The sequence below is a fragment of the Capsella rubella genome, unplaced genomic scaffold (genome assembly GCF_000375325.1).
Source record: "Capsella rubella cultivar Monte Gargano unplaced genomic scaffold, Caprub1_0 scaffold_2, whole genome shotgun sequence".
NCBI classification, from domain to species: Eukaryota; Viridiplantae; Streptophyta; class Magnoliopsida; order Brassicales; family Brassicaceae; genus Capsella; species Capsella rubella.
This window is the reverse complement of record NW_006238922.1, coordinates 10,622,013-10,637,418: the sequence shown is the minus strand read 5'-3', so window position 1 is coordinate 10,637,418 and position 15,406 is coordinate 10,622,013. Positions and strand designations below refer to the sequence as shown.

Sequence of the window (15,406 nt, the reverse complement as noted above, 5' to 3'; positions counted from 1 at the left end):
GACATTTGTCTTCTTTCTTTTTCTTTTTTAATTTGAAATTATAGTAGGAAAACCCAAAAAATATATGTTTTGACATTTTTATTTTAATTATTATAATTTTAAAATTACAAAAAGGTACTTCATGTTTCTTTCATTTACATATATACAAGTACTCATATATAATATAAATACATAAACTGTAAATCTAATATAATCTCACAAAACTAGTTAATCCCAAATCACATTGAAGCACCAAAAAAAAAAAAAACTGTGACATATCTACTCCTTCAAGCATGTCTTCCAAAGGAAAGCAGTCTGAATCCTCCAAACAATCAGCCGAGCCTGAACCAAAACGATCAGTTGTAAGTCCTGATTTTCATTACAAAATGTAGAAAAGTCTCTGTCATTTATTTATTTATTTTAAAATATAATATGTGTTGATTTATGGAGAGGTTGATGTTGTTTTCCATGGGATGATTCAACTTTTTTGTATGATGTATTTATTTGCATGAGGATCTATAGATCTATCATTATATAGGATTACATATCTTAAGTTCTTATATGAGATCATTAAGCGAATATGTGAATACATATAAATCATTGTATGACTGCTAAATTTTAAATAAGATGGTTTGTTGGTTTCCCGCGAAAATTTGAATAAGACGTTAGATTGTTTGCGCGCGCAAACCATCTAATAAATTATATCTTTATTTATTATGTTTTTGTGTTATTATCAGATCTATCATTTGCTTGGTCTTATTTAAAAGGATAGAGTATTTAATGAGATATCTCAATGATTCAATAGAGAATTAATATATAGATTTGCTTCAATGTCTCATATCATAATTTAAATCATTGTTTAATTTGTTGAAACATATAAGATATTGGAAATTGGATGAAACAAAGACTTGATACATGCAAATACTTTTTTATTGACCAAAATATATATATAGGTGCTTGCCCTTCCTGCAGCCTCCAATACGGAATTGGGACAATATGCATATGGACCGGTCAGTATTGCATTTTTCTTCTTTTTCCATTAATTGATTATTGGTTTAAAGAACTTGTGTTGTAACATTTGATGCTTATGGTTAATGTGTGCAGAGGACGTCTCGTGGACGTGGTGCTATTGTTCAAGTTGAACAACCTGAAGACAAAAGGACTGTAGCAGAGATTGATGAAGACATTTTTCGTGAATTAGGAGAAATCAAATTCAAGAAGCCAGAATACCGACTTCCATCCATTTTTGAATTTGGTTAGTATAAACTATATACTCTTAGAAACTTTTTTTATATATTCCAAATTATAATCATATGATCAATCTATTGGTTTTATGATTCTTGAGCTACATTTTTCTTTATGTCTTTCAGGTTTGGAAAACGGGTGGGCCGAAAAGTACGGGTGGACAGATGATCATAACTGGAAGTAAAACATTGTTTGTTTTACCTTTGAAGAAATTTGGAATAATGTTGGATTATGTTTGAATTTGGAATAATTTTATTTCTTTTTGGAACAATGTTGGATTATGTTTGGAATAATTTTATTTGTTGTGGAACAATGTTGAATTATATTTGGAATCATTTTAATATTTTTGCGAAAATGTTGGATTTTTTATTTATTATTTTTGGACATGGAAAAATGTTGGATTATATGCCCTTATAAGAGAGACCAAACAAAGAAACACAGAAAAAGAAAAAATATTAAAATACATCACCGACGTGACATCGGAATGTGAATCGGATAATCGGATATCCAATGACCATACCGTCGGGTACAAGATAAAAAAGGTCCATCACAATTTCCCAAAATGGGAAAGAAGAAAGAAAAAGAAGAAGAAGAAGAAGAAGAAGAAGAAGGATGATGATGATACGAAATATCCGGTTCAGAGCTCCGACGAATCATCCCGGTTCCACCATTCAAACCGGGAGCAACCGGTTAATCCGTTTTCCGACAAGATGCTCGTCACCAGATCTTAGTCATTACACGATTCTTGGCTTGACCCCTCTCGCTTCTCAAACCGAAGTCAAACGTGCCTTCAAACGTCTCGCTCTTAAGGTTAATATCTTTTTTGTTGGGAGAAAAGTTCTAAACTTTTGTTAATATATTATCCCCCGAATCAAATCAAGAAAAGAAAACAACATTACAACTAATAGACAAAATGAGTTATTGCAGTATCATCCAGATGTGCACAAGGGACAGGACAAGGATTTCAAAGACATCAAATCCGCTTACGAGGTTTTTTGTTTTTTTTTTTGTTTTTTGTCTGATTTCTTGATTTTCTTGATTTGGTATTTCAAGATCTTCTTGAAAAACCAAAAAAATAAATAAAAATGAATGTATAATCAAGGTGTTCAAAGTCACTAAACAGGTGTTCAAAGTCACTAAACAGGTGTTCAATTGCGTTATTTCAATCCCTATGAACCAAACATTTATTTATTCATCACAATTTTTTCAGTGTTTGATGCAAAAGTTTGAGAGACAAGAAGAAGAAGAAGAAATGGAGATTACAGAGATGGGTGAAATCGACGAGTGGGAGGAATGGATGGGATTCGAAGAAGGGATTCCATCAGGCGTTCACGTTTCTTACTAGATTTATAATCATTTGTTACTTACAATGGATAGAAGTGGAATCAGAGAGATGGAGAGTACAGTTTTTGGGAGCAAGGCAACAATTGCATCTCGGTGGGAGCTTGGCATCGCCGGAGGAAAGACATGTCATGTACTCTACTTGCAAGCAATAGAGAGGACAAGCTTTCGCTGTCTTTCCTGTTGTAACTCCTGGGATTACTCCTCCTAGCATCGCTCCTAATGGATTTTTTAAAGAAACAATGGAACATCATAATCTGATGGAAATTTCAGAAAGTTTAATTCTTGACATGATTGAGGATATTGATGATTTCGTATGGTTTTCTAGAGTAGCAAAACTGTACCTACTATTATGAGAGACATCACCAAAATCTTGTTTGTAGCCATGCTTTCTTGATTGATCTCTGCAATTCTTGGCTTTATATTAGATTATTATAGAAGATTAGCCCTGGGCAAAATATTCGTTAGATTCGCTTCGCTTCGATATTCGTTTCGATTCGATTCGAAAAATTCAAATATGTATAAGATGTTAAACCGAAGCAAATATGAAAATCTAGTATTCGTAAAAACCGAAGCAAATAACAAATATTAATTTTTTTAGTGCCGAATATCCGCTTCGCTTCGTATATTTATATATATGTATAAATATAAATTATTATATAATACATATAATATATATAATAGGTGTATTTATAGATTTGGGTATATATCTGATAGGCCTATTATTCAAATTATTATATTATGGCTCGTTGGATTTTTTTTTTTGCTAAATGTTGTTTTTAAGCAAATAAAACTTTACTAGAAAAATCATTATTAAAAATAAAATGTGAGAATTCTATGGACGGTGGTTACATTTCTTTCTTATTTTGAAAATATGTCAAATAAAAACCTCTAATATTTCATATTTTGCACTTTATATTTCTGTACTATATGTTTTTTGTTTTTAAAAAAAATTAGATGGGTCGAAGCGAAGCGAAGCAAGTAATTCGCAAATATTACGAAAAATATTCGAATATTCGAAGTTCCGAATACTCGAAAATTTACGAATCGAACCAAATAGCAAAATCAATTATTCGATCGAAGCAAAGCAAATAACAAATATCTCAAATTTTCCGAATATTTGCTTCGTGCCCAGGGCTATAGAAGATGTTTATACTCAAACTAGTGCTTCTTCGACCGACCGTTGACTTATGAAAATGTTGAACGGTTGAACAGTCAAAGTCTTGTTTACTTTGACCAAACCACTAAAGATTGGACCAAAAAGATGACTCTCTACATGAATGTTTGATTCAAAATCAATAGTCTTCTTAATAAAGAAGTTAGAGGTAAGAAAGATAGATATAGATTCGATTTCCAAATGAAATTTTACATTACTAATTATGTTGTTTTATATATTTTCTTCTACAGACGCTACAAAAAAAAAAAAAAAAGGTAATTACACGTAAGTCGTAACACCTGCCTAGTAGTGCTACTAGATTTCCAGGTTGTAAGATACTAGCAACTAGCAAGTCTCGTGTTCTTCTGCATCAAACCGGGGAGGCATGACCCTCTTTCTTACCAGCATTTCTGCTGTAACTTGCTTCCTTTTTAGTCCACCTCTTGGTCTTGATGTGAAATCTTCATCAGTTTCAACAAAATCACCCTGAAACCACCATTCAGTTGTATATGTCAGATTATATTCTAGTCATGGAATTTGGTAACCAAAAATAAGTCAGGATGCAGATTAAGGATGAACTTACACAGGTATATATGTGGCACCCAGAATTCTCATGGTTGTTTCTGACATGTTTGTAAGCAAATCTCATGCCACAACCTGGAAAACCGCATACAAAGGGTCGGATATCCTTGTGCACTGCTTTCACGTGTTTCTGAAGATTAGAAGCCTGCGAAATCAAGGTAATGTAATTAGGGTTGTTAAATAATCTGGAAAATGATACTTGTTTTGGTGAGTCCAAGTAACTCTTGATGCTTCTTACCTTTGAGAATGTCGAAGAGCAACCCTCAACTTCACACTTGAATTCTCCAGGTGTTGAATCTTCCTCGTGAGTCCGTAGATGTCTTTTGATGTTCTTTTTCAAATGCTTAGAACCACATATCTCACAGTTGATGTGCTGATGGCAGGATCTTATGTGTGCTTTAAGGCATTCCTCATTTGTAAAGTACTTCATACACCCAGGCTCAGAACAAAAAGCCTCCACAGAGTCCAATTTCACTGCACAAGTAAATCTAAACCTTAAGAGATAGGAAATCTGGAATATTTAACAAAAATATGTAAAAAGAAAAAAATGAAAACGCTAAGAACTGCTTTCAGTGCTCAAGAAAATGCACTTTACAAGAATGATTCTCAGACATGACACATGACACAAGCAATGTTCAAATGCCCTAGACAGTAAAATAGATGGCAATTAGAAGAAGGAATTACCATGAGAATCCTGGTGCTTTTGCAACTGTGAAGCATACTTGAAAGCTTTCCCACAACCAATTTCTTTGCAGACGTGCTGCTTCTGACCAGTTGAACATTCAGAGGGTGGAGAACTGCCATTACTGGTATTGTCTTTACCACTATCCCCATTACCAATATTTTTCTTATCACCACCACCACAACAAGATTTGTCCTTATCAAGATCGCCAGTATTGTCCTTAGCACTGTCATCATTACTATGGTATTTCTTAACATGCCTACCAACATTTCCCTGTACTGAGAATTCACTTTTGCAGTTCTCCATTGGGCACTTAAAGAGCTTCCCTTTATGGGTAAGAAGATGCCTATTGAGATGATCCTTTCTTCTGTAACTAGCAGCACAATCATCCACATAGCACGCAAAAGGTCTCTACATGACGAGAAAGTGAAATTCATCAGAAACATGGCTCATCATTGAAACAAAATTCATAGCATTGTGAGAAAATATTAAACTAAAGAATATCAGACCTCAAACTTTTTGCGTGATCGAGGCTTACTTGCTGGAGCTTCTCAGGAGGTCTCCCAACCTGATACTAGTCCATAACATGTAGCCTCGCATTTTGGAGTTCTCTCTTTGGGATCCAATGCCTCACGCAATAATATAAGTAAGGCCTTTTGAATTAAACAAAAAGGCCATTTATTTCCTGCAAATGCATAAACTTTCAGATCACGATAAGAACAAAACTCAATACGAATCAAAACCCACAAGTATCTCTATGCATCTCCATCTGTAGTAGATTTGCACGAAAACTCAACCCAAGTAATACTCAAAAGACTACAAAGTATCAGTTACAATGACGAGGATGCATAAATCTACCTCGAGCGAATGGCTCTGAATATGCTGCTTCAAATGAGCAGGCTTCTTAAACTCAGCACCACATTCCTGGCAAGTATGTTTACTTGAAGTCTCTTCCCCAACCTCACAAGCCTCATCAACTATTTCCTCTTCAAGTTCCATCTACACAAACGAATCAAACAACTCCCGATTCAACAAAACTATCACCAATTCTACATACTCTTAAGCTCTCAGTTGCATTAAAAACGAACCCAGAGCAACAGAAGAAACTTTGGAATCGAAATGGAAGGAGATCTCAAACCTGATGATGAGATTGGATATGCGAAGTGATAAGGTACTTTTTAGATCTGCTGATTCCACAATACTGGCAGAGGTAATTCCGTATATCCTTCTTCGTCGAAGCTTTCACATCAACACTGTTAGCTTCTTCCGCCATCACACAAAAACTAGGGTTAATTTATCTCCAAAAGACGCCGCACAGTAGTGTAGAAGCTAAACCAAACAAGAAAGAACTAATAACAATGGCCACTTATATATCATCTTTTTCCCGGAAGGAGAAATCTAACCTAGAAAACTTGGCCTTTTGATTTTATAATGGGCCTATATAAGCCCATCATACTATATGTGCGATCAAATAAAGTTTGGAAAAGGGAATAAATTTGAAACGTCACAATCGGTCCAATAAATGAAATGGGCCTACATCTGTAACATCTTTTTGAATTACTGATGATTTAGCAAGAGGCTCGCTTGACCCAAATAAAAGACCAAAGGTTGTTTTTATCAGCACGTGTCATGTGTGCTACACAAGTCGGAACAATGACAAATAACACCTCACACTCACAGACACATCATTACACCATTTTGTTTTTTTAACGTATTTGCCCCATAAAATTACAGTATAAGGATTTAAAAAACGTATTAGTCCCATAATCATATCTTCTAATTAAATACTTAACCACACTAATGATTTCAATTAATTAAATTAAAAACCCTAAAAACGCAACTTTCGCAACTTCATCTTCCTCCTCTTTGCGCCCAAACCACCAAACCCCCCCCCCCCCACACACAAAAGCACTCTTGAGTGATGTGAAATGCTCGGTTAAGGGAAACGATGCAGAAGATTCTGTGCAAAAGTACCACTTGTTCAACACCTGTTCTCTCTACTCCGGTGAACTCTTTCGCCGCCGGTTTTATCTCACTAGGGTTTAAGCCCCCCGTCAAAAATCTTACTCCTTGTTCCACTTCTAAGCCTCTCTCTACTTGTTTCTTCCCAACTTCCACTATGCCGACGAAGACGGCTTCTATTTCTTCAGGCGGTGTTGGTTTCTCTGCTTACCTGCAGAGGAGTGTTCGAAGACCAGCTCCGGCGTCGTTACGGTTCTCAACAGCTGGTTACCGAGCTTGCCGCTGCTCAATCGACGGTGGAATCCGTAGTACGAACCGGGCTTGGGTCGGTCGAACCGGGTCGTGGCGTGCGTTGTATTGCTCGGAGTCTAATGGTGGCTTAAGCACGGTTAATGCTACTGCTGGAGCAGTGGTTGAGAGCGAGGGAGAGTCTGACGGAGAAGATGAAAAGCCTGTGAGGATGAGCCGTAGAAGTCGGAGTTCTAGTGGAAGTGGTGAGTTTATCGGTAACCCAGATTTGCTGAAGATTCCTGGAGTGGGTTTAAGGAATCAGAGGAAGCTTGTTGATAACGGGATTGGAGATGTTGCTGAGCTCAAGAAGCTCTATAAAGATAAGGTATTTTTGAAAATCTTACATTTTGTAACTTGTAGGGTTTGAGATAATGATTGAAAGTTTCATTCTTTGATTGATTTGTAAATCTCAGTTCTGGAAAGCGAGTCAGAAGATGGTTGATTATCTTAGGAGCTCTGTTGGGATTATACATAGAAACCATGCGGAGAGTATAACGACGTTTATCAAAGAGAGTGTGGATGATGAGCTCAAGGATTCTGGCTCTGAACCTAATCTAAATGCAAAGAAACGTTTGACATTTTGTGTTGAAGGGAACATTAGTGTCGGCAAATCAACTTTTCTTCAGAGAATAGCTAATGAGACGGTGGAGTTACAAGACCTCGTTGAGATTGTTCCTGAGCCAGTTAATAAGTGGCAAGATGTTGGACCTGACCATTTCAATATATTGGATGCTTTCTACTCTGAGCCTCAGAGGTATGCTTATACTTTCCAGAACTATGTGTTCGTCACTCGGCTGATGCAAGAGAAAGAGTCTGCTTCAGGGGTTAAACCTCTAAGGTTGATGGAAAGGAGTGTCTTCAGTGACAGAATGGTAATTTGAAAGCAATTGCTTTTAAAAATTGATAGTTTTGATATGTGTGATTGCATACTTAATATGTTGTGCAACTTGGCATTCAGGTGTTTGTGCGAGCGGTTCATGAAGCGAAGTGGATGAATGAGATGGAGATAAGCATCTATGATTCTTGGTTTGATCCGGTTGTCTCTTGTCTACCTGGACTTGTTCCTGATGGATTTATATACTTGAGGGCGAGTCCAGACACTTGCCACAAGAGAATGATGCTCAGGAAACGAGCAGAAGAAGGTGGAGTCTCGCTGAAATACCTCCAAGATCTGCACGAGAAGCATGAGAGCTGGCTTCTCCCGTTTGAGAGCGGAAACCATGGTGTATTGTCTGTTAGTAAACCGTCTTTTCACATGGACAACTCTCTGCATCCTGATATAAAAGACCGCGTCTTCTACTTAGAAGGAAATCATATGCATTCTAGTATCCAGAAGGTAAAGCTATATCATTTTTGCATGCTCGTGCTAAATGTCGAAGATGTATTTTGCTTAGACTGATTCATTGGTTTCAACAGGTCCCTGCTCTGGTTTTGGACTGTGAACCCAATATTGACTTCAGCCTAGATATCGAGGCAAAGGCACAGTAAGTTCTTACACTACTGTAAATGTCACCATAACTTGGTTGAAATCCTAAATCTAACAGACGGTTTTTTCATTGGTGTTATTAAAAGGTATGCACGCCAGGTTGCTGAATTCTTTGAATTTGTGAAGAAGAAGCAAGAAACATCAACAGAGAAGAGCAACAGTCAGTCGCCGGTACTGCTGCCGCATCACAATGGAGGTCTCTGGATGGGACCTGAAGGCAATCATGTCCCGGGATTAGAACTCCCTCCTGTAGATCTAAAGGCGATGTCACTCTTCACCAGACCATCTGCGTGACTATCCATTCACTGACTCTGTTTTTGTTCGCTCTAAGGAGCATGTCAGGTTATCGAATGTCAATAGGTTTGATCGGCTTTTATCTTTCGTTTAGGAAAATACGTTGTCTGCAGTTTTTGTCCACTTAGGTGTAGAAACGAAACATGGTCATGTTGCTAGTTTAACCCTTTTGTAGAAAAGTTTGACGTCTGGATAATTGCTAGGTGTTTTGTTCTTAAAAATCTTGATGATCATCTGGTTCAGTTTTCAGTTATTGTCTCTCTGATTTGGTTGAACATGTACACTCTATCCAGTTAAGATGGTAGTATGTTTATTATCACTGCAATGTGCAAGGCTAAGGTAAAATATACATGACTAAGAAAAGCGTTTGGTCATAAGAACGCGACGTTTTCTGCCGATCCAAGTAGAGGTCCACAACGGATCAGTAGCTACAACGTTATAACCAGCATTTGAGTAGAGATTCCTAGCCGCTGCATCGTCTTCATAAGCTCTAAGAGCAAGTAGCTTGAAACCCCACAAATAGCATAAAACATCACATGCCTTTAACAATGTACTTGCCATCTTCTTTCTCCTGTGAGCTTTTGAGACAGCTAATCCCGAAACGTAAAGATACTCTTCAACACCAGGAAAATGGCAAAGCACTGATCTTTCATTCTGAGCTGTAACATCAACCACTCCGACTACACTTGAGCTCGACGAAGCTTCAGCTTCGCTAGTTTGCTCCGCCACGAGACATGCATATCTGCCGCATTGTTTTTTTGTATATAACTTTACTACGTTTTGAAATTACAGTATTGAAGAAATGAGATTGTCATTTGTGTTTTACCTGTCAGATGGTGAATTCTTTAGTTTGTAAAGAAGTGCTGAGAGTACCTCTGCCTGCAATATCAAGATACCAAAATTTTCATACATGTACCATGATCAAAACAATGTTGAAGCTTTTTCTACAATATAGAATTATGCAAACAAACCTGGAAAAAGAGAAGGAAAAAATCATTAAAAAGAACGAGAGGGATGTGGAAAGCCTCGGCTTGAACCAGAGACACTCTCCTGATCTCATCCTCGTCGTTTCTGTTCAACCTCCTCACGTCCCACCCGTGCTGACTCACCAGATACTTCAACTCTACCTCCGCCGCATTATTCTCAGTCAAACTCGTTAACGACTCGGTCGACGCGCACCGTACTTTCGCCGGAAAACGTGTCCACGTCAGCTTCCCTTGATCCGTTCCCCGATAAGGAACCTTTTGCCTAGCGGCGGAGTAGAGGCTCTGTTGCAAGTGAGCCATGTTTATTTTTCTAGCATTTTTCAAATAAAAGAAAGAATCTTTTATCTGTTTCATGTTCGTGCGTTTTTAATATGAAATGTCTAGAGATAAGATACGCTTCGTTGCTTCCATCGTCTGTGTGTTTTTTTGTGGTCAAGAATCATAGCTAGCTGAGGACCATCGAGAGATAAAATATTTAGGATTCTCTTACACGCCACGTGGACATTTTGTAACCCAACACGTCAAAGTTTAAGAAACTGACATGAATATTGACTTCGTGTGATTCCTGAAAAATAAACCCAATAAAGGCCTTGTGTAAGAGTTAACGGGCCGGGCCCAAAAGAAGATGGCGCTTGCACGTGTGAATATTATCAATCCCATTTTCTCAGTCTCACCCCCTCCAAACAGATTCGCCGTAAAATTTTGAGAGAAGTCGTCTCGTTCATCTTTAGTATTTGCATTTTTCTCGATTAGTTTCTGATCATGGCGTTGAGCACCAGCATCAGATCTGTCTCTAAGATCATCGCTTCTTCCGAAGCATCAGTCTCCAGATCTGGTCAGTACCCAATAATATATTACTTGCTTGATTGGTTTCTCATTTCTCTTGTTTTTTCGCCCTTTATGTAGTCTAGGGTTTTGATTGCCTAGAAATCGAATACTCTGATTGATTTGATTTGGGTATAGCTTCTTTTTCATTGTAAGGATTAAGATTTCCATGTTTTCTGATGTGGTTCTTCGTTCGATTTCTCAAGCGTTTAATTTTGGGAATTCAAATTCTGTTTGAAACACCTGTGCTCTAAGATTTTGATATAGGACTATAGAATCTTATTCCTTGATACGCCTTAATGGCCTGATGCGAAACAGATTGGTTATCATAAGGCTGAGATGAACCTAACAAAGTACACATTTTGCTTCTGAAAGTTTCGTAATCATGCTTCGATAGTTTCTGCAAGCATTTGTAAACTTTTGTTGCTCAAACGCAATATGTATAGACATGACATTTAGCAGCAAGGCTTTATAGTATTAGGATCAGCTTGTTTTGATGTATTTTTTGAGATTTGTATGAGCTATAAGATGGTACGTAAGTGCCTGATTGGTACATTTCAAAATCTTGCTGAATCTTTCTTTGTTATCACCATCAATAGTAAGCAGAAGCTTCCACTCGACTGGAGTTAAGAAGATGAGCGGAGGACATGGTCACGACGAGCCATACTACCTCCACGCAAAACACATGTACAATTTGGACCGTATGAAGTACCAAGGTCTCAAGATGTCTCTTGGTGTCTTCACTGCTTTCAGCATCGGTGTTGGAGTTCCTATCTTTGCAGTCGTTTTCCAGCAGAGGAAGACCGCCTCTGGTTGAGTCACTCAGGAAACTTGTGTGTTCCCAGCTTGAATAATTTGTATGAATTCTTAAACTCTGCTTTTGCAAGAGAGTTTCTTTTCTCCCTTTGGACCTTAGCTACAAGTCTTATTGTTATGGTAAAGTGTTTGTTTTTTTCCTAATTCTTCCTCCTTTTTCTGGCAGTTTAATACTGCAATAATGATAATCCGATATGGATATATTTTTTTTTACGTTGCTTCGAATTGGAAGTTTTGTGTAGAAAGATCTTGCAAACGCCAAGAAAGACATCTCTTGAACTAAATTTTGCTAGTTTCCTATCAAAACAACATAACAGAGATCTGTGATAGAAGGGAGATAGGTAGAGAGATCAAGTTTGAAAATTGATCAAACCAGATTGGCAAAAGCCGCAACTGACAGAGGATGCCCCGATGCTCCATACCTAACAACCGGTATTGTAAGCTACACCAATCTCGCATACCAAGGTCTCATGATGTCTCTGTAAAGGAAGATAGTTCTATATTTGTATTCCTTGAAAGAGTGTGCTTCAAGTACCAATCTCAGTATTGGCTTCATTAATACATCAACAAGCTGAACTTTCAACGAGACATGATGACACCCAAATCCGGACTGTATTAGCTCAAGTATACAGTGATAGTCCACAGCTACATGTTTCATGTGAGAGTGAGAGGTGGGATTAGGACATAGATACATGGCGCCAACATTCTCACAATAGAGGACTGGTCGAGTATCTGATTATGACACCAAGTTTTTGAACCGAAGTCGAAGCGGCAACTGCTTGATACTCTGCTTCTGCTTATCGTAGTCTCTAGGCTCCTTACAGCTTTCAGCTACGGTGTGTGTTGATTCCTGTCTTTGCAGTTATCCTCCAGCACAGGAAGCAGGCATCTGGTTTGAGTTCCTTATGACGCTGTTGTTCTCAGCTTTTGAATAGTTTTTTATGAAATTCTCAAACTCTGCTTTTGATCCATTTGAATGAATCGTAGAAAGATCTCCCAAAAATCAAGAAAGACCAACATATTCACATATCTATTAATCAAACTCACAATCAAAAGAAAAGATGAAAGCCAGAAACACACACACAAAAACCCCACAAATGATGTGACAAATATGTTCAAAAGCTTAGAAACCACATCTGTTTTCATCATATCTTTCATTTAGCCATGGCAGCATTTAACCGCCAAAACCTGTTTTACGACTGGAGTTGCTAATCGCCAAACCGCAGATCGCGAATCTTTAAACGCGAGTGTGGCCTGTCATTAGAATGATCAAGAGGGTGGTTGTATCACTTTTTGTCATCACCACCGTTTTCACTAGTTTGAGTTTGGTTGGGCTCTTGATGTTGGTGCTGGTGTTGATGTTGATCTAGAGTCATGGCCAAACCGTCGCCTCTACTACCACGCATTGTAGCCGCCATGTTGCTCTCTGCCACTCCTAATCCTAGCTGTTGGCCTCCCAACATCATTGACCCCATTGGTGCAGTTACAACTCTTCCTGACCCAACCGGATAATTCCCCGGATTGAATGCCCACATTTGGTGAGCCGGCTGCTGCTGCATCTGCTCCCGCCCACCCGAACCGCTCATCGGAAGCATCCAGAACGCACTTCCTCCGTTTGTAGTCCCTGGCGCAACCGCCCACATAGGTTGAGGCACCACATTAGCCGTGGCACGACCAGGACCTAATTCTTGATCCTGGAACTGACCCTGTTTCTGAGAACTCCCACTTGGTTCTGCTCCAGAACTAGGCTCCTTGAAGTAATCTTCTCTATACGGAGGTTTCACTAAATTAGTCGGAGCTCTCTCCGTGGACATTATAGGCGGATACATCTGATGATGAAACCCGAAAACAGCAGCTGCGTTCTGCTGAGCGGCTGCTGCAGCAGCGGAATTAAGTAACTTCCTAGAAGGATCAACCGATGAACCGTTAGTACCGTTACTGTCCTCATACAGAGACATCCCTGTGCTATGAAACGAGAGCGGCGAAGAAGCAGACTTTGACGACTGAGAAAAGAGGGTAGAGCCACCACCGCGCAAGGAGGCGTTAAGCGTTGAGAAATTCGCCGGAATCGTACCGGTGCCAGTAGAAGCGATGATAGCTGGCTCAGCTTGTTGGAGAAGCCACTCGATGGTTTCTCCATCGGATTTGTGTCCCAACTCTCTTGTCAACTGAAAAACTCTAGCGGCGCACATCGCCGGCATACGAATTCGCCGGCCACGGCCATCGACTTTAGTGTGGCGATCTTTAGACGGCTTTTTCACGGCGGATTTAACTACGGCGAGAGCAGTGCCCGAGCTCGTGCTTGTTGAATTAGACGTAGAACTCGAAGTCGTCGTTGACATAGCTCCGACAAAAGGAATTGATCCCGGCGACGGTTTATCACCGGAATTAAGCTGAAGGGTCGACTCCGCCGCAGAATTCTGATTCGTGCGAAGCTCCATATAAGTATCTCCTTTAAGCTTCTCAACAGTTAAAAAAAAAAAACGCTTTTTTAAACTAAAGATGTGATTTTTAAAGAAACCCAAAGAGAATTCCGAGTCTTGACATCGAATCCTGCATAATCTGAGTGAAGCTTTTTGATTTGAAGGAAGAATCAAAGAGAAGCAGTGACTGTAGAAAGGAGATCTAATCTAACTAAGAGGAGGAAGGAGATGTGAGCTTTACTGCTACTATAATGGAGTTTGTGAAGAAGGAGAGAGAGAGAGAGAGAGAGAAGAGAGAATGATTGAGGAGATATAAAAACAAGTGGATATGAATTGGTGTGTGATTTGCAGAGTGAGGAAGAGGAAAAGGAAACTAATCCATCTCTCTCTCTCTTCAACCTTTATTGACTTATTTGTTTCCTTACATACACTGTTCTTTGTTTCTGTCTCTTTAAACACCACCACCTTCTTTGCTTTTGCCATTGTTATTTAAAATGGCCATTCTTAATCTTTCTTAATTTTTGTTAATTATGCAAACTAATTCAATAAAATTGAACACTCTTACACAATATGGAGCTCTCTTAAAACTATATAGTAATAGTATGAAGGTAAATAAGAACTAGGTTTGATAATCTTTGGGTTTGAATAATATGTGATAATTCACCTAATTAGCTCTTTCAATTTAGAGTGTTTTTGATGTGTACTTTAGTTCCAATTTTGAAATTGTTGTTGGTTAAATTAATTCACATTTGAAAGCTAGAATCAGAGTCACGATAGACTACTAGTTAAGAAATTCTATAAACACCTAATTAGGTAAATTATTATTAGTGAAAAGAAAGATTAATCAATCTTATTATAGTTAATTATATTCTATCTGGTGGTTGCTAATAATACTGATCCACTCACCATTTTTTTAAATATGTTTTTTATTTTTCTTTCTTGTCGATAGATAAAGACGTTACTGGTGAGCGGTGATTCATGTTTAATCACTCTCTTCAACAACCCGTTTTAGTCTTCTTTTTCTTATTCTTATTCCCACATGAAAAAAAGCTAAATCTTTGAATTTTGAAAGAGACTCATCACTATTCTTGTTTATCTCCTGAGTTTATCACTAATTTTTTTATTTCAATTTTCAAGTTTTCAACTCGATGATATATTATTGAATACATTGACAAAAGTAGAAAAAAAACATATTTTACCGTTTTTCCCACTAAATGTATTTAAATTGGCCTAAAAATCTGGAATGAAACAAGGACACAAAAAGCAAAAACTCGTTGACCCCTGTCAAGTAGTATAAAGTAACTCAACGTGCGATCCAATACTTATTTTTATTTTTTT

At 38.1% G+C, this 15,406-nt stretch overlaps 8 protein-coding genes across 8 annotated transcripts; 4 read left to right on the top strand and 4 right to left on the bottom strand.

Annotated features, from left to right (window-relative positions):
* The first annotated feature begins 223 nt into the window (after nt 1-223).
* On the top strand, nt 224-1,539 carry LOC111832078. Its single transcript, XM_023788372.1, has 4 exons — nt 224-341; nt 933-989; nt 1,084-1,234; nt 1,350-1,539. Exons 1-4 carry the CDS (start codon nt 273-275, stop codon nt 1,406-1,408), a joined length of 336 nt encoding a protein of 111 aa, XP_023644140.1. The 5' UTR covers nt 224-272; the 3' UTR covers nt 1,409-1,539.
* An 86-nt stretch (nt 1,540-1,625) lies between these two features.
* On the top strand, nt 1,626-2,591 carry LOC17895392 (chaperone protein dnaJ 8, chloroplastic). The gene is made up of 3 exons (XM_006302924.2): nt 1,626-2,034; nt 2,152-2,214; nt 2,435-2,591. Exons 1-3 carry the CDS (start codon nt 1,837-1,839, stop codon nt 2,567-2,569), a joined length of 396 nt encoding a protein of 131 aa, XP_006302986.1. The 5' UTR covers nt 1,626-1,836; the 3' UTR covers nt 2,570-2,591.
* LOC17895969 lies at nt 2,399-2,967 on the bottom strand. The gene is made up of 2 exons (XM_006303007.2): nt 2,910-2,967; nt 2,399-2,784 (listed from the first exon to the last, which is right to left on the bottom strand). The coding sequence occupies exons 1-2, from the start codon at nt 2,950-2,952 to the stop codon at nt 2,585-2,587; spliced, it is 243 nt and encodes an 80-aa protein (XP_006303069.1). The 5' UTR covers nt 2,953-2,967; the 3' UTR covers nt 2,399-2,584.
* Nucleotides 2,968-3,889: 922 nt separating this feature from the next.
* On the bottom strand, nt 3,890-6,311 carry LOC17896156 (transcription factor IIIA). Its single transcript, XM_006301733.2, has 6 exons — nt 6,124-6,311; nt 5,844-5,984; nt 4,988-5,396; nt 4,542-4,777; nt 4,305-4,448; nt 3,890-4,207 (listed from the first exon to the last, which is right to left on the bottom strand). Exons 1-6 carry the CDS (start codon nt 6,256-6,258, stop codon nt 4,067-4,069), a joined length of 1,206 nt encoding a protein of 401 aa, XP_006301795.1. The 5' UTR covers nt 6,259-6,311; the 3' UTR covers nt 3,890-4,066.
* Nucleotides 6,312-6,876: 565 nt separating this feature from the next.
* Nucleotides 6,877-9,281, top strand: LOC17894624. Its single transcript, XM_006301998.2, has 5 exons — nt 6,877-7,563; nt 7,652-8,110; nt 8,197-8,574; nt 8,655-8,722; nt 8,811-9,281. Exons 1-5 carry the CDS (start codon nt 6,934-6,936, stop codon nt 9,016-9,018), a joined length of 1,743 nt encoding a protein of 580 aa, XP_006302060.1. The 5' UTR covers nt 6,877-6,933; the 3' UTR covers nt 9,019-9,281.
* Nucleotides 9,282-9,304: 23 nt separating this feature from the next.
* LOC17895422 lies at nt 9,305-10,415 on the bottom strand. The gene is made up of 3 exons (XM_006301485.2): nt 9,990-10,415; nt 9,845-9,897; nt 9,305-9,760 (listed from the first exon to the last, which is right to left on the bottom strand). The coding sequence occupies exons 1-3, from the start codon at nt 10,356-10,358 to the stop codon at nt 9,373-9,375; spliced, it is 810 nt and encodes a 269-aa protein (XP_006301547.2). The 5' UTR covers nt 10,359-10,415; the 3' UTR covers nt 9,305-9,372.
* Nucleotides 10,416-10,683: 268 nt separating this feature from the next.
* LOC17894461 lies at nt 10,684-11,858 on the top strand. Its single transcript, XM_006301702.2, has 2 exons — nt 10,684-10,839; nt 11,429-11,858. Exons 1-2 carry the CDS (start codon nt 10,767-10,769, stop codon nt 11,644-11,646), a joined length of 291 nt encoding a protein of 96 aa, XP_006301764.1. The 5' UTR covers nt 10,684-10,766; the 3' UTR covers nt 11,647-11,858.
* Nucleotides 11,859-12,622: 764 nt separating this feature from the next.
* On the bottom strand, nt 12,623-14,495 carry LOC17894142 (transcription factor TCP22). Its single transcript, XM_006301915.2, has one exon. The coding sequence runs from the start codon at nt 14,084-14,086 to the stop codon at nt 12,932-12,934; it is 1,155 nt and encodes a 384-aa protein (XP_006301977.1). The 5' UTR covers nt 14,087-14,495; the 3' UTR covers nt 12,623-12,931.
* Between the last annotated feature and the right edge of the window lie 911 nt (nt 14,496-15,406).